This window comes from Buteo buteo, chromosome 6 (assembly GCF_964188355.1).
Source record: "Buteo buteo chromosome 6, bButBut1.hap1.1, whole genome shotgun sequence".
In the NCBI taxonomy this organism is placed as follows: Eukaryota; Metazoa; Chordata; class Aves; order Accipitriformes; family Accipitridae; genus Buteo; species Buteo buteo.
This window is the reverse complement of record NC_134176.1, coordinates 38,022,728-38,038,460: the sequence shown is the minus strand read 5'-3', so window position 1 is coordinate 38,038,460 and position 15,733 is coordinate 38,022,728. Positions and strand designations below refer to the sequence as shown.

The following is a 15,733-nucleotide window of genomic DNA, read 5'->3' as shown; positions in this document are numbered from 1 at the left end:
GAGCTTGTAGGCTCCTTATGTAAAGCAGAAACTAATTTGTAATGCCCAATATTATTTTACAGATTATTTCTATGATCAATCTTATATTCCACTATATTTTCACTAATTAAGGTTGTCCAGTTCCTTCATAATGATACTTTGATCTTTTTCACTATTAAGAATGCCTTTAAGCTTTAAGTATACTATATTCCAAGACAGATTTAGCAGAACTTTTCTGAATAATAAACACTTAAATTTGAGTTGGGCATGTTAGTTAGCTTGTTTTCAATTACCAAAAAAAAAAAAAAAAAAAAAAAAAGAGGATCTGGTAGAAAACAGGAGGCAGGGGAATTTGCCAAGGCATTCCAAGGATAAACAACTTTGGTCATTGCCACTCTGACGTTAGGAGCAATGAAACTTCAGATATTGATGAGACAATCTGCTCTAGGTTAATTCCACTCTGTTTTGAGGGGAAAACTCACACTGAAGACCGATCAAAATCAGAAAAGTGATTCTGTATAAACAGGATGGGAATTTGTATTCATTCCCTCTCTGCAATGGGGCTTAAGCTTACAAACAGAGCATTCTTCAGACAATTCAGTCCAGAGCCTGAAAGTCATATCTGGTTCTTTCTCTCACCCATTTTTATGCTGTTTTAGTGAATTGTAAATACAGTGTAAAGGGCGTTGGCTTAATAGCGTCACAGGCTGAAGTTCTCTGTTTTATATTCAGAGCAGATTTTGTTATAGTAATCTTCCCCCTCCTATCCTGACCCTTAAGTGGCTCCCAATAAAGAACAGGAGACATAGCCCCAATTTCTGAGAATTTGCTATCTGATTAACATGAAGGTTCACAATTATCAATTAGACCAAGGCAAAAGGCAATTTTCCCAGTTACAGAACTGAGAAAATATATAAAAATTAAAACAATAATGTCACTGTGACTAAGTAGGTCTCACCAAAGTAACAATTCTATTTTCTATGGTAAGTTTGGAATAGGAAAAAAAATATGGGGTTGATAATACGAGAAATGAAGATGTTGCATTAACCAATACAGAAGATAAGAAGCTGGGCAAGCATTCTAATAGTCTAAAAATTTAAGTGCTAGCTACTCGCTTTGTTGGGAACTTGCAACTTGGAACAGTTTTGATGTCTGCAAAGAGGAGAGATGCAGGAATGCAAGGTGACTTCTAGAGCTGAGGCTTGGAAAAATCAGCTATGGTATCAACAGAAACTGGAAACAAGGAAGCAGAGAGAGAGTTTTGCCATAAAGCTCAAGCCAGAGTCTCAGTTTCATTAGCCTTTTATTAATGGTGAACATTGATGAAGAAAAGTTTATGGCATGCTAAGGAGAGAGATTCAGGAGAGAAGTCAGTGACCACAGTTAAAACCAGTTCAGCCGGTGAGTTAATCTACAGAGGAAATTGGAGAGGGAAGCAGAAGGAGTTCCTTCACAGCTGAGGAACTACATAGTACAAGGAGGTACAAAAACTTTATAAGTGCCTGAAACAGAGGCAGTAAAGGTTGAGCAAGATCAAGCTTAGTGGCACGAAAGTGGCAGTGAAGAGATTCCAGCTTTGCTCCCAGCTGCAAAGGATTTACTCTGGCCAGTTACTTATTTCTGACTCGGTTTCCTCAGTTATGAGCACTTGGCATGGGCATTGCAGAGATCAGTCAGCAAATGCTTGCATAGTAATTCAAAAATATAACAATAATATGAGATGGTTAACTTGTAATCGGTGTAGGATAGCAGCAACCAAAGAGGAGTCTCTTCTGAGAGCTGACTGGCCTATCAGTCAAAGATACCTAACAGAAAGTACCCACCTCTGCCACCAGCCTCAGTAGGAAGACTTGGTATAACTTAACGACTGAGTTTGCCTCTCTGCCTCAAAGATGTTCCTACTTATCTGTTTAGGATGCTTTGAACTACGGATCTATGAGCTTGAAGTTTGCACAGCTGCTGCTATATTTTGTCAACCTAACATTAGAATAATTTTCATTAAGAAAACTTGCAATGCTTATTAAAAAAAGGACAGAGAAAAAGATGAACTATTTAAAGGTTCTCTTTTGTTCTTTTCCATTTTTATCTAGGGTCCTTTAATTTCTGTTTAGATTCTTAGATAACAAACTGATTAGTGTTATATAAGCACCTGAGTAAATGAATTCTTATTCAAGAAGGATGGAAACTTTTTTCTCTATATAAAAGTGTCCTGTTAAGAGGAGAGGGCCATAAATCCAGTCCCATTTAATGTAGACGGGGCTACGGTGATGTTTATATTGTATGACCATTTTCCACAAGTCCATTAAGAAGGAAGCTTACTGCAAACACAGACATGAACAAACACACAAGTCGGGAAAGTAAGTGACCTAGTGATGTTTGAGCTTCAAATACTTGTTAATGAACCTTCTCTGTTTTTATGGCATCCTTTCATTTGGCACTTTTGCTGGATTAAGTCAGTATCATACTGTGTCGATAATCATCTGTTTATGCTACAGTTGTGCACTGTGTCCAGTTTCATCCTGTTCACATGCAACTCAAGTTCATATTGCCGTTTATGCTTGTATATGATCTATGGATAAGCAAAAGCTTTCTGTCATAAGGGTTATCAGTCTAGAGCCTTTTTAATCAGAAAAAAACCCATAAGCTTCTTCTTTGTGTATTTTAAAGGATGTGGTTTGTACACATGCATGGAAATTCGAGGCCGTAACAACCTTTCATTGTGTCTTGATTCAAAACATTCAAACAATAGCAGAGGTGAGGCAGAAGTCTCTGAAGTAAACCGTGTATCCTAGAAAAAAACATTTCTTTAAAAGGAAGAGTTTACAGAATTCAAATACGTGCTCCTGCAGTCTTTCCACAGCTATTTCTTCAAAAGCAGCATACTCCGTAATGGAGAACTATAAAAAATTAATCTCACCTGAAAATAATTCTACTTCCCTGCAAATTTTCCTATCCATTGCATGATTCCATACCATCATTCTTATCTTAATAAAAAAAAAAACAACAAAAAAAACTCTTCCTGTTTTCACAGAGCTGATTTTCCATACGATAAGCTGATTATATAATAAGATGGCTTAGAACAGATACACACTTAACACTACTTACATTTTAAAACAACCCAATAGCCACATCCCTTTTCTATCACTGCTTACTGGACCTCATTATCCACTATCATCTGCAGATTTTCTCACGTCTAAACACTTGAAAAAAAAGTATTGTACTAGGTACATAATCTGCATTACTGTACAATGTACATGATTCATGTAGCATATAAAGACAGGTTTTCCTGACATGGATCGCAGCTGCTGAATGGCACTTCATTTGTCTAAATACTGCTAAAAAGCCACATGCAGAGCTTTCTTCTGTACTTGTTTCAGGTACTGGGATTTCTTCTTCTGAGTATCCCCAAATTCTAGCTCAGCAGAAGACAATGTAAAGAGCAACACTTGCCTCACACATAATGATGGGCAACCTTCACACATCCTCAGTCATCTCCTTTGGCCAAACACTGATTTCACTGCCCAGCTCTCTGTGGGCTCCTTCTTGCCCCACTGTCATAGACTGAACTAACTTCTCCTCTGCTCCCACCAAAGTTGGTGAAAAGCTTTTTGCCTACATTTCTCAACACTAGTGGCTATCTCCATCCGCCTCATCTGACTCCTAAACTATGTTTAAGACGATTAAAAATATCTTTTTTTCATTGCATTTTCTTCTTAATTTGCTTTAGTAGGTAGCTATAACTGCTACAAAGTTAATAGAAGAAAAAACCTATGCTGTTTGTATTTTATTTGTATCAGGCCTTATTCCCTCCATCTCAGAGTGATTTCAGTACATGTTCTGTCTGATTACATTTCATTGCCTCTTCTTTGTCCCCAGCAAATATTACCATCTCATCAAAGTAATTAGAACCCTTTATGGTATGAGGCTACAATCTTCCATTATGTTTCAACACATAACATTTGGATGCCATTTCCAAACTTCATTACTGTACTTGCTATCCTCCAGATTATTAAGGCAAAATTTAGAAAGTGTTAACCACAGATAGTAGTACTTGGTGTATGTTTCTTCTCCACAGCTTACTCACTTTGTCTGAGATTGTTTTATTTTCTGTGGTTTATTTGCTTCCCTTTTTTATGAATGAAAACCTCACCTGGTGTTATCTTTAAAACAGAACAGCTATCCAACAGCTACAGAGTCCACGTAACTACCTTCAATGTTTTACAGGGAGATATAGATCTGGTCTCACTTATGCTCTGAAATCCTCATGACTGCAACAAGTTACATTATTTCTATTTTTAATATATTTTCTCAATGACTGGTAGAGTTACAGCCAAACATCTGTACAATTTGAAGGAACTGCTTCACTAAAATTATAACAAATTTAAGGTGAAGAATCATGGCAGTTGGCCTTAGCAAGTCTCATAAACGTAAAACTTCATCCCCACTCCCCTTGGGTCTCTCCCAGCCCTTCCCCACGCCAGCAAGTATCATGGTTACTTCACCGTCGCAATTTTGGAATGCTTATTCAGGGCTTATTCATATGATAGTAAGCAGAGCAAAACAAAACAGCTGTTCTGTAACCAAGGACACAATAAAAGTTATGTCTGGCATTAGTCTGAATGAGAGAAGGTTTTTTTGTTTTGTTTTTTAAGAATGAGTCACCATATGCATTTGAAACACTTTACCTGAAGCAGGAAAATTGCTGAACAACAGCTCACATGGCATGGCTTGAAAGCTCCAGCTCGTATCTCAATCCTAAGACCAGTTGTTCTCTGGGTACCCAGCCCCTGAGCTTGAAGACAGGGACGGGGAGCAGAATGAAGCCCCCACAATCCAAGGAAATGGTTAGTGACCTGCTACACCACTTACACACGCACAAGTCTATGGGGCTGGATGGGATCCACCCAAGGGTGCTGATGGAGCCGGTGGAAGTGCTCACCAAGCCGCTTTCAGTCATTTATCAGCAGTCCTGGCTAACCGGGGAGGTCCCAGTTGACTGGGAGTTATAGCTAATGTGACGCCCACCTACAGGAAGGGCTGGAAGGAGGATCCGGGGAACCGCAGGTCTGTCGGCCTGACCTGGGTGCCAGGGAAGGTTATGGAGCAGATCATCCTGAGTGCCATCACACGGCACGTACAGGGCAGCCAGGGGATCAGGCCCAGCCAGCAGGGGTTTGTGAAAGGCAGGTCCTGCTTGACCGACCTGATCTCCTTCTGTGACAAGGTCACCTGCCTAGTGGATGAGGGAAAGGCTGTGGATGTTGTTTACCTGGACTTTAGTAAAGCCTTTGACACCATTTCCCACAGCGTTTTCCTGGAGAAACTGGCTGCTCACGGCTGGAGCGTGTCCAGAGAAGGGCAAGGAAGCTGGTGGAGGGTCTAGAGCACAAGCCCTATGAGGAGCAGCTGAGGGAACTAACTGGGGTTGTTCAGCCTGGAGAAAAGGAGGCTGAGGGGAGACCTGATCGCTCTCTGCGACTACCTGAAAGGAGGCTGTAGCGAGGTGGGTGTAGGTCTCTTCTCCCAAGTAACAAGTGACAGGACGAGAGGAAATAGCCTTGAGTTGTGTCAGGGGAGGTTTAGATTGGCTATTAGGAAAAAATTCTTCACCGAAAGGGTTGTCAAGCATTGGAACAGGCTGCCCAGGGAAGTGGTGGAGTCACTGTCCCTGGAGGTATTTAAAAAACATGTAGATGTGGTGCTTAGGGACATGGTTTAGTGGTGGACTTGGCAGTGGTAGGTTAATGGTTGGACTCAATGATCTTAAAGGTCTTTTCCAACCTAAATGATTCTATGATTCTAAATGCTCTTTCTTGAAAATACCACAGGAAAACACTGATTTGTTATAAAATAACACTTCTATGTGCACTTTCCATGTGAGAATTTCGAAACACCTTATAGACATTAACACAATACTTTGAGTCTCACAAATCCCTTGAAAACTATAAAATAAACCAGGCCCATAGAAGCTGCCATACCAGATCTGGCCAGTGTCTCACTTAATCCAGCACCCTGTCTCCAACAGACAAGAATAAAATGTTAAATATAGCATGTCAACAAATTAAACCCTACCATGCTGTCCACCAAAGACAGCTGAGCACACATGAAAACAGTAACCTTCAAGCCTGCTGACTCCAGTTCAGGAAAGGATAATTATACATATAGGGGTAACTGAGTCGTCTGACAGTTTCTAGTGCAGCCCTGTTGGTTTTGGCCCAAACTCAAAGGGTCTGCACATTTATGTATGGATTTCAGGAAAACAAATGTCATGGTTAACTACTTACAAGAGTGCTTAGGGAGAACCAAGTATCAGTATCCATAAAGATAATAGCAAATTCTCTTCATGAACCCATTCGTGCGAAACAATTAACTTCTCCCGCATTCTCCCAAGCTCTTATGCCACCATGCCGCTGTGGAAGTCGTGCAGCTCAGTCCCACTTCAGCAGTTAAAAGACTACTACTGTTATTCATGCTTGTGGGTCTTGGTGGCATAATGAATTAAAATGAAGACTGGAAACTTCCTTCTGCCCTGCCCTAGTGGCATTGCTTCTGTCCTGGAGGAAACAAAAAACAGAACACTGGCTTCTAGAAGGGGGCAAAAGAGGAAAGTTCATCTGTTTGTTCAGAAATCTGTTCCTACCCAAGCAATAAAGCAAACCTGATTGATTTTAAGGCAGGCAGGATGTCCCAGAAATTACATTATTTGCTGAATTGGCTGCTGTCTTATTCATGTTCACCAGGCATACAGAGGGTGGGGTAGAAAAAGGGATAGTTGGCTAAAAAAAATGTCTGCTGGACAAAGAAAATGAAGGAATCTTTTACTTACTATATAAAAAAAAAAATCCTGTGTAGGAATTCTATGCTTAATTTCCCTATGTTTGTTGCATACTTGTTCTGCCACCTGCCTACCCTGGCGTTCCCCAAAACTTCAGGAACAGAGACTATGTCCCCGAGCTTTCCCAGAAATGAATACTGCATGACTAAGAACAAGCATCTAGCAGCCCAGTGGCCTGTCCTGTCCAGAAGATACTATGGTTCTGGGAAACTGCTTGCTTGAATCTCCTTAAGGATTACATTATCACCTCACATTTTGAAGAATACCACCCATGGGCTTCATGGCCCAGTGCATCTCAAGAGGTGCTTTCTGTCTTGATGGGTAGGATTTCCCAATGAGGATTAGCATGGTGGCTCTACTACCATAGAAGTTAGATGTAAGGGAAGATCCCTCAGACTGTCACTACTGCCCCAGATCCTCCAGGGAAAGAAGAGAAAGTAGAGCGAGGAGGAACATCTTCAGGAGGTCAAATGAAGAAAGAATGAATTCTAGCTTTTGAAAGAAAAAATTGTGTCTGCTGTGCAACTCAGAACAAAACACAGGTTATTCCTTGAACAGTAATGATTCTGCAGGGTTACAGATTGTGAAAAGCAGGGAAAACTTGTTTTTGCACTACTTTTCACCCAAATCTCCAGAACAACTGTGTGCTTTCATTAATTTCCTGGGGCAGAATTTCACTTTAAAACCAAGACTACACAGATAATCACAGGCTTTTTTTTTTTTTTTTTAAAACACAGTAATATGAGAATTTGTAAAAGTGATTACTGACTTGGGAATTTTTGGACCTCCAAGTTAAGCTTCCTTAAAAAGTGCTGATTTTCAAAGCATTGATATCCAACACCTCCTGGCAGAACCACCTTACGATGACTGAAATGGCATCTCAAGAACTGAGGCACCTTTATTCACAATTCATTTCTGAAAGTGGGTATAAAGCAATTATAAAAGAACATATGTGTGTAAAACGATAGTAATTTAATCAATACAATGCTGCTACAGGTAGGGTAATTCTAGATGCCTTCCTCTAACTGGAAAGTGCATGTCTAGCTGAAAGATTTCTATGACTTTAAGAAAAGAGAATTGATCTAAAAAAAAGGACACAGATGCCAGCAAGAGGAAAATACTTACAGGACATCATGGACATATCCCATTTCATTCATGGACTTCACAGACATATCACTATTTATATCATACTTCTGTTTCAAATTACTTTGCTTTTAATACTATATACTAACATTTACTTTAAGGTTGTTTTTCCTCACTGTAGTTACAGTTCTTCCGCTTAACTAAAACAGAATGAGCCCACGGCTTCACATGCAAGCAAGGTGGTGCATCTGATAAACCCAGTTAGGAACTGAGTAAAATTCTGCTTTTTTTAAAGCATATCATAATATATTTTTTATAATGGAATTTTAAAGGGTTAAAACCAACATTTTATACACTTGTGATCTATTACTTCTCAAACAAAATCAGGGAAAAACTACATTTAATATCCAAATGTTCTTTAGGAAAACTGCTCCCTCTTTCCACCACCAGAGGAATGTTCTTAATCGTTTTTAGCCAACTTTGTGCATCATGAAGTAGCACAGAGCCCAGTTTCTGCCCTTTTCCCTTTGCCAACTCCACCTCTCATGTACCTCCAAAGCGATCCAGGAAATTTGTGAACAGCTTTGTATTTTGCACACACATGTAGAAAAGGAGAACTCGTTACAGACCAGAATAAGAAGCAGAACATAGAGAACTTCTAAGAGCAGCAGCAGTAAGAGCATGTTTCTATACAACTGTGCATGGTCTTTAGAAGAGAGTCCAGAAGATGCCTTTTCTACCTACATTTGACACACTTAACCTGCTACCCGAGAGTCCAGAGGACTACTGCTGCTTCACCGTGCCCACTACTCACAGGAACAGAAGTGCAATCATTATAATTTTAATTGTAATGAGCAGATTAAAACAGGATGGCTTCCTCTCCTTTGGCTCTAAAGACTGCACCCTAAAAGCAAGAAACCTTGTGTTGGTGCAGTAAAACCAGGAGCACCAATTTGAACACACATGGGTAATAATGCTATAGGAGGAAGATGGTACAAATTTTGGATAGCAATTTTTCTGACAGCTCTCTAATGGGCAGAAAATCAATAACATTAGGACTGAGGGTCACAGCCTTTGGAAGGAGTTACATCAATGCAAAAACAGAATAGACAAAGCCAAATGAGATTATAACCACAGATATCCCAAGGGACAGATGAAATCATGGGTTATGATGTTCTTAAAAACAAAAAAAGTTATTCCCTCAATCAAACTCCACATGTCTTGCCTCCTAGTTTTTCACGTTTTTTTTAAATTAAGAGGTGAAGATTGCAGTCAAAATTGCTACTATATTTCACTCAAAAGCATGAAGTCTCTTAGTGAAAAGGGTAAGCATTTTCCTTTTTCCAGGCATACTTCTGGAAAATTGGTACCATACTTACTGCTCAAAGTTAAGCTTGCTGGTGCAGGCAGCAAGCTTCCACTTGCAAGCAGTAGCTGCAGAAGATAGAGTGCTCCCTGTCCTAACAGTCACAGCTGAAATTTGGCACAGAGAGTGGGAAGGACGACAGCAAAACAATCATGGCAGTGAAAGGACTAGCCTCCTACTCCTGCCCCAAAATCCCTGCGTGGGGCAGCACTTTAAGGATTACCCTTCATCTCCACAACATGAAATGCACTAAAAGGTCAAGGAACACGTATGTCTGTGCCAACAGGCCAATGCTAGGTCCTGTGACTCAGATAAGCCCATCCTAACATAGGGAGACACTGGAGGACTGGCCATCCCTGAAAAGCAAAGCACACTCACTGCCCCCCCCTCCCCCCAAAATAAGCAATTGGCTGTAGAGTGCCAGGTTCTCAACACATGTGGCATAACCATAGAGGCTGAAGGACACAGTTAGCCCATCCGACCGAGCACTGCTGGTATAGCTTTATTTAAATTCTCTTCACTGTTAAGTTCTCACCTGTCTTGTCGGCAAGTCATGATATTGTAGTATGAGCCTGGTGTTGACGCTGTGACTCCATGTGTTGCCAAGGGCTGCTGTTACACAACCAGATTCCCTCTTCCCACTTCCAGAAGCTCCTGAAGATAAATATGAAAGAAAGTGCATCAGGACTGTGCCACAGAGAAGGGTTCGTCATGGAAACTCTAATCAGTCATCTCAGATCATTCCCTAAGCTAGGTAATCACAATTGGAACTTAATAGATGGCACTATCACATGAATTTCCCACGTTTCTGATTTATTTATACAACTGCAGTGTGAGTTCTTCATCTCACCTTCTGATACCTAGACAAAGTGCCAAGAATTTTCTAAATATCTGGAGGTGCACCATACATGGGGGACACTTGCCTTTTCCTCTTTAGATATTCTATCCCCAAGCAAACCAGCTTTCTATGGGCACAGAGGAGAGGAAAGCAGGCCAGCAGAGTGACAGTATGTAATGAGATAACAAAAAGGGAAGCTAAAGGAGCAGAATCAAAATACTGCTTCATGCCATCAGGCATTCTACACATTTTGTAAGATGTGCAAAAGAAGGGAGCCCCTTAGCTGTAAATACCATTCTGGTGTCTCTGAAATCACATGAACTTTATATAACCCTGAAGGAAAATGCACTTTGCTGCAATCAGCAATGACAACATAAGGAAGTGTTTCCAATAATGCCACATGATCCAGCTTGCTGAACTGCCATTGCACCTGAGCTTTCTCATACTGAAACCAGAGACCCATACATACACACATATACATACGCGGGCAGGTAGGTGCCCGAGACCTTCATCTTTGCTTACCACAAGTTCCGTGTAAGGCGAACAGATAGATGAGTGACTTGTTTGTACTTCAAAAGACACTTCAAGAACAGAGAAAGCCGGACAAACCAAGGAAATTCAGAAACAAAATCCCAATTGTTATGTCAGTAGAAATGATCATGTGCAAGTTGAAAATTGAACTGTTTGAGGCAGACAGTCTATATGGTTAAAAGCTATGACTGAATGAGAGAAAGTTAAATTTAAAGTCAGGGAACTCCCTGTCATCTATCAGGCAACAAAACTGCTTCCCCAGAACAGTAATGAAAATCTTGTCAACTAAGTCATTTAAAGTTAGACCAGACACTTTGCAATACAAAGTTCAGGGCAGCCTTATGTTTTTGTCAAAATGATCAGTAATGCAACAGTTAATGTTGAAACTTAAATTATAAGTACTAGGTTTTGGAAGCAATACTGTACTGAGATGACAAACTCATCTCATGGCCCAGTGGAGCTTCTGGAAGATTCAGGTTTAAAACCCTTCATTGCTTTTACATTTGCAAGGTTGTGGGTTTTTTTACTTCCCCCCCACAACTATTCAGAGCAGAAACATAATTTCTTCATTCACTAAAGCTTTTATTTTGGAAAAATATCCAGTAAAGGGTAAGACCAAAAGTGTTGGCATGCAGTAATAATTGTTATTTGTATCACTGCTGGTAGCCTGCAAGCAATGAGAAGGACACTGTATTAGACTGCATGAGGCAGAGGAGAGCAGCGGGCTGGAGAGAAGGGCCTGGAATGATCGCAGTGTGCTACAGGACTCAGCCGAAGACCTCAAACCTCCCCCGCTAAGTAATACAAGGTTCAATTAACATCAACTGGATTTGGATTAGGTCTTTAAGTGTTTAAGGTCTACAAAAGAAATGAGTGAAGCACCTGGTTCAAGCCAATAGTTTGACAAGAGTCTGGACTCTGTACTTGTCTGAATCACCTCCCCACATCACGGGAACTCACTGCGACATGCACAATACTTGCTTCTCCAGAACAACATCTGTTCTTGTCTGCAAACAGGCTATAGTTGTGCAATCCAGCAAGAATGGCTGCTTTTCTTTTCTCAAAACAAAGGTATTAATAACTTGATAAGCATCAAACTTCCACCTGAAAAACTCACCACAGGAGCACCTAACTGGAAGTTTCCATACTCGGAATGCTATTCTGCTAATTAGTCTAACCCATCTCTACTGGGAAGGTGGATGTGCTGACAATAATAAATTCTCTTCATCTACGTTTTGGATTTAATTTGCCAGCTGGAGGAGAGAACAGGTTCAAGTGTTAAAACAGGGTGCTGGGAGGTGTGTATTCCATTCCCTTAAAATTACTTAAACCAAGTTACTTAATTAAGTTCATTAAGTTCTACAAACTTTTGTTTTTGTGCTAACACCACAAAAGTAAAATGCCATTACTGTATGAACAGGCTACGGGAGAATGAAAGACAGTGAAGCAGTTTTAAAATTTTGCAATTCTCTCTTTGTCATGTGGAATAAGCTGCAAGTTCCTCCTGTATTCAACATTGTCCTTCTTTCCCACCTGCTAGAAATGGGTAGGAATCACAAAATTCAAGTGAAGCAGCTAAGTGTAAGTTCTGGTGGGTGTGGAGGTGTTCCCCTCACAGCTGGTGTAACTGCACCCCTGTATGCAGCTGGAAGCCACTGCTCCACACCATCGAGAAACAATTCACCCACTGCTGCTTGGGGGCCTCTGACTACAGACAAAAAGCCCGGACATTCCAGAATTAGCTACTGTTGTCATAAAACAGCTGCAAAATCGACATCCAAACTTCCCTCAAATTATGTGTCTCTGCTATTAGCTAACAGAAGGAGTAACACCTTGCTGTTGCAATCCTGAGCCAGGCATTTAAGCAGTTAAATGTCTGCAGCCTGCTGATATTACAGAGATATCACGCCATAGCAATTCCTTATTCTGCATTCCTTCCAGGCCTAAAACCTCTCCCAAAGTGAACAGAAGTGATAGAGGTGTAAGGCTTATGGCAGAACAAGCAAGCTAATTGCTGCCATTTATTTTACTTTATTATACAGGAGAAAGCCCACTGTACCACACTGTGTCAGCCCCTGTCTGAAGAGGGCTGTCTGTGTGACCCGCTTCCAGGCAAATCCTCTTCTGTGAAGTTATTCAAATTTATGACTCTGGTACAAAGTGGTTAGTAAGCCTGGAGCAAATTTACAGCAAAGACTTTTTACAGGGTGGAAAGGAATGCCTCACAGGAAAGGCTTCCATTTTATAAGGGATCCTCCTGTAAGCTGATGCATTAGGCAGACAGAGAGGCAAACCGACAAGAAGTGAAATAAACCGAGGAGGAAGCAGCACCAGATTTGCAAAGAAGTTCAAGGGCAGTGACAGCACATGCTTCATTCCTTGTCTTTGCTTTAAACACAAAAAGATAGTAAATGTCTCACAGGAAAGAAAGAGGATATGTTAAGAAAACAGATTTATATTCAAACATGGTCTTAAAAAAAACTTGGACTTATCTTTTCTGTTATTTCAACGACTACTTAGTCATTAATGAACTGGACAAAGGAAGTGCATAAATAGTATTGTTCAAAGAAAGAGTGATATTTTTCAGCACACATTGCCTTGTTCTTCCAAACCCTGATAGTTTCATACTTAGAGAGGGGACTATCAGACCAACCTTGGCCCAAGAAGAAAACAGGCTCATAAGGGACTTTGGTTTCTGCTCAGAGGTCCCCAAACTGTCCAACCTGAATCACTTCAGAGTGGTATGGGGCAAAAGCTCCCAGTTGTGACACAAAGGTGCTTATTCATGCTGTGGGGTGGATGTTTCCAGAGAGCCAGCAGCGTGCAATCAGCTGACAGGCAGCAGTTCCCATCGCTCCAGCCTGCTTAGAGCACAGCTCTTACTCCAGTCACTGCTAGCATGATGGTTTCTGCTCAGGACATGGGTGATACAGGGAGCACAGGGACTAAGGAGAGTAGGAAAACATGGCTGACAGACAGAGGAGAGAAAGGTGGCAGATCTCAGTTCACGGATGCTGTATGTGGGAAAAGGGAGTGGGTGTCCAGAAGCACAGAGAGGGGACCCTAGCATGGGGAGGTGAAGATGCATGCTAGAAGGGTGGGAGAAGACCTCTGAACAATCCCTGCTTCATATATTCAGATCCAGCTTAAGTAAAATGAAGTGGTGATTTCAATTCCTGTAAACACTCCTTCCTTCCCCACACAAAAAGAACTAGCATTAAACTGATCTTCAAAGGGCACATCAGCAGACAGGCCAAGGACTGCATGAGGTACCTATTCTACCATCTCCTGTGAAATTAAGCTCTTCAGGGCACTGGCAGAGACACCAGAAGAAATCGTATCTGTTCTGGATCACAAGCATAAAGGAGGAACTGGCTGCTTCACTCTCACTGAACAGCTGTCACAAGTGAAAATAAAGGTTCTTGTGGTCTGAGTCAAATGCAAAGTAAATGCCTCTGCACAACCAGGGGAAAAACAGACCGAAGAAGAAAGGGTGATTCTTCAACTGAGGCCTGCAGTGCTGCTTCCAAGCAGAAGAAGAGGCTCAGGCTGGGCTCCACTGCCCTAGAAAGAGTTGCTGGTAGAATTGGGCAACAACACTTAGCCCTACTTACACACAAGGGCTAGATTAACTTTGTTTGTTTCCCCCCACGCAATTAAAACAAACCTTCCATAAGTACCTTCCTTATCACTGAGATGAATGCCACATATAGGCAAGATAGGGAAAGTGGGTTTATTCCACCTTCCATTTTTCACTGGAGGAAACAGTAGGATTAAAGCTATTCAGCTCAATACTGATTCTGGGATTACTCTGTTATATCCAAGCAGAGAATTACAAGTACAGACATGATCTCAAAGACCTTCTCGTCTTCTACTTACAAGAAGGTACCATTTTAAAGACTAAACCTTCATGTAACCCAAGTCCCAATTGTTGCAAATATGGCTGAAGGGGATTTAATCATAAAGGAACTTCAGTTTCATTAGTGTCTCATCCTAGGAAAATTAGGCTAACTAGACCAGCATCTTGAATCAAATGAAACAGACTTCTTAAAAGAACATTATTAAATGCAAGGAGTCCTTGCAGAATGTGATTATACTCTTGATTAAAAAAAATAACTTGTTCCTTATTGATATAACTGCACAGAGCTATGAATTACACCCTTTCCACATTCTCATACAGATTTTTGTCCCTCCAGATGAAAGAGTCATTGCCTGGCAGGTTCATCCCCACCACTGGGCCCCTTTGCAAACTCTATCAATGTGGTAATTCAAAAATCTTTTCTCATCAAATGCAAAAAAAGGGACCAATATGACAGTGAAATAACAAAATAGAGAAGCAACCAGTCCCCAAATCTTCCAAATCTTAACATCAAATCATCTTGATTAAAGCCTGATTTATCAAAAAGGAGGAAAAAACTCTCCAAAAGTACAGAGAAATATTTATAAAGAATTAAACTACTGAGCTCAACAAAAACAGCACACCATGCAATAAGAATGAAAGTACCTTCCCTCTTGCTCAGGCTGTGCAGCTTTCTGGTTCACTGGCAGACCTCATAAAGATCACTGCTTTTCACCTGCATTGCATTTAGTCTGTATTTTTGGTGCAGATCTCTAACAATGACACCAGAAGGGAGAGAAAAAAGAAAAAGAAAAAGAAAAAGAGAAAAAGAGGAAAAAACCCTCAACCCCCAATCTATTTTTCCATCTTCACCTACTCAGAAAGTACAAGTATAAAAATATCCAATGGTGGAAAAACCCACCACACAGTAAAAAACAACCCACAGGATAAACTCATCTGTGAAGTAACCACGCATAGCACCCTTCAAACTCCCACGTGCTGACTTCTGCCATTCTCAGCCCTTCTCCACAGCTTTTTCTTTAGGCAAAAGGTGACTCTGATTCTCTTACCCTACAGTGGTGACCATCCCACTCTCTGCACTGGTGACCATCCCACTCTCTGCACTGGTCAGCCAAGGTACGTCCCAAATTCTTTCTGTCACATACTCTACCTTCACAAAACTAACAGAAAATGAGTGAGGATGAAAAACCCAGTGCTTTACATTAAAGCCATGGCCCTAGCAGTAGACAGCTACTTAGATCA

The 15,733-nt window shown here is 40.9% G+C and overlaps 1 protein-coding gene across 9 annotated transcripts in view; it reads right to left on the bottom strand.

Moving 5' to 3' along the window:
* The window catches only part of RAD51B (RAD51 paralog B), a 457,119-nt gene that overhangs the window by 196,734 nt on the left and 244,652 nt on the right, over nucleotides 1-15,733 (bottom strand). For all 9 annotated transcript variants that reach the window (XM_075030457.1, XM_075030458.1, XM_075030459.1 and 6 more), the window contains exon 9: nucleotides 9,799-9,917. In XM_075030457.1, the coding sequence (XP_074886558.1) occupies nucleotides 9,799-9,917 (119 nt within the window). The remainder of the gene's footprint in view (nucleotides 1-9,798; nucleotides 9,918-15,733) is intronic.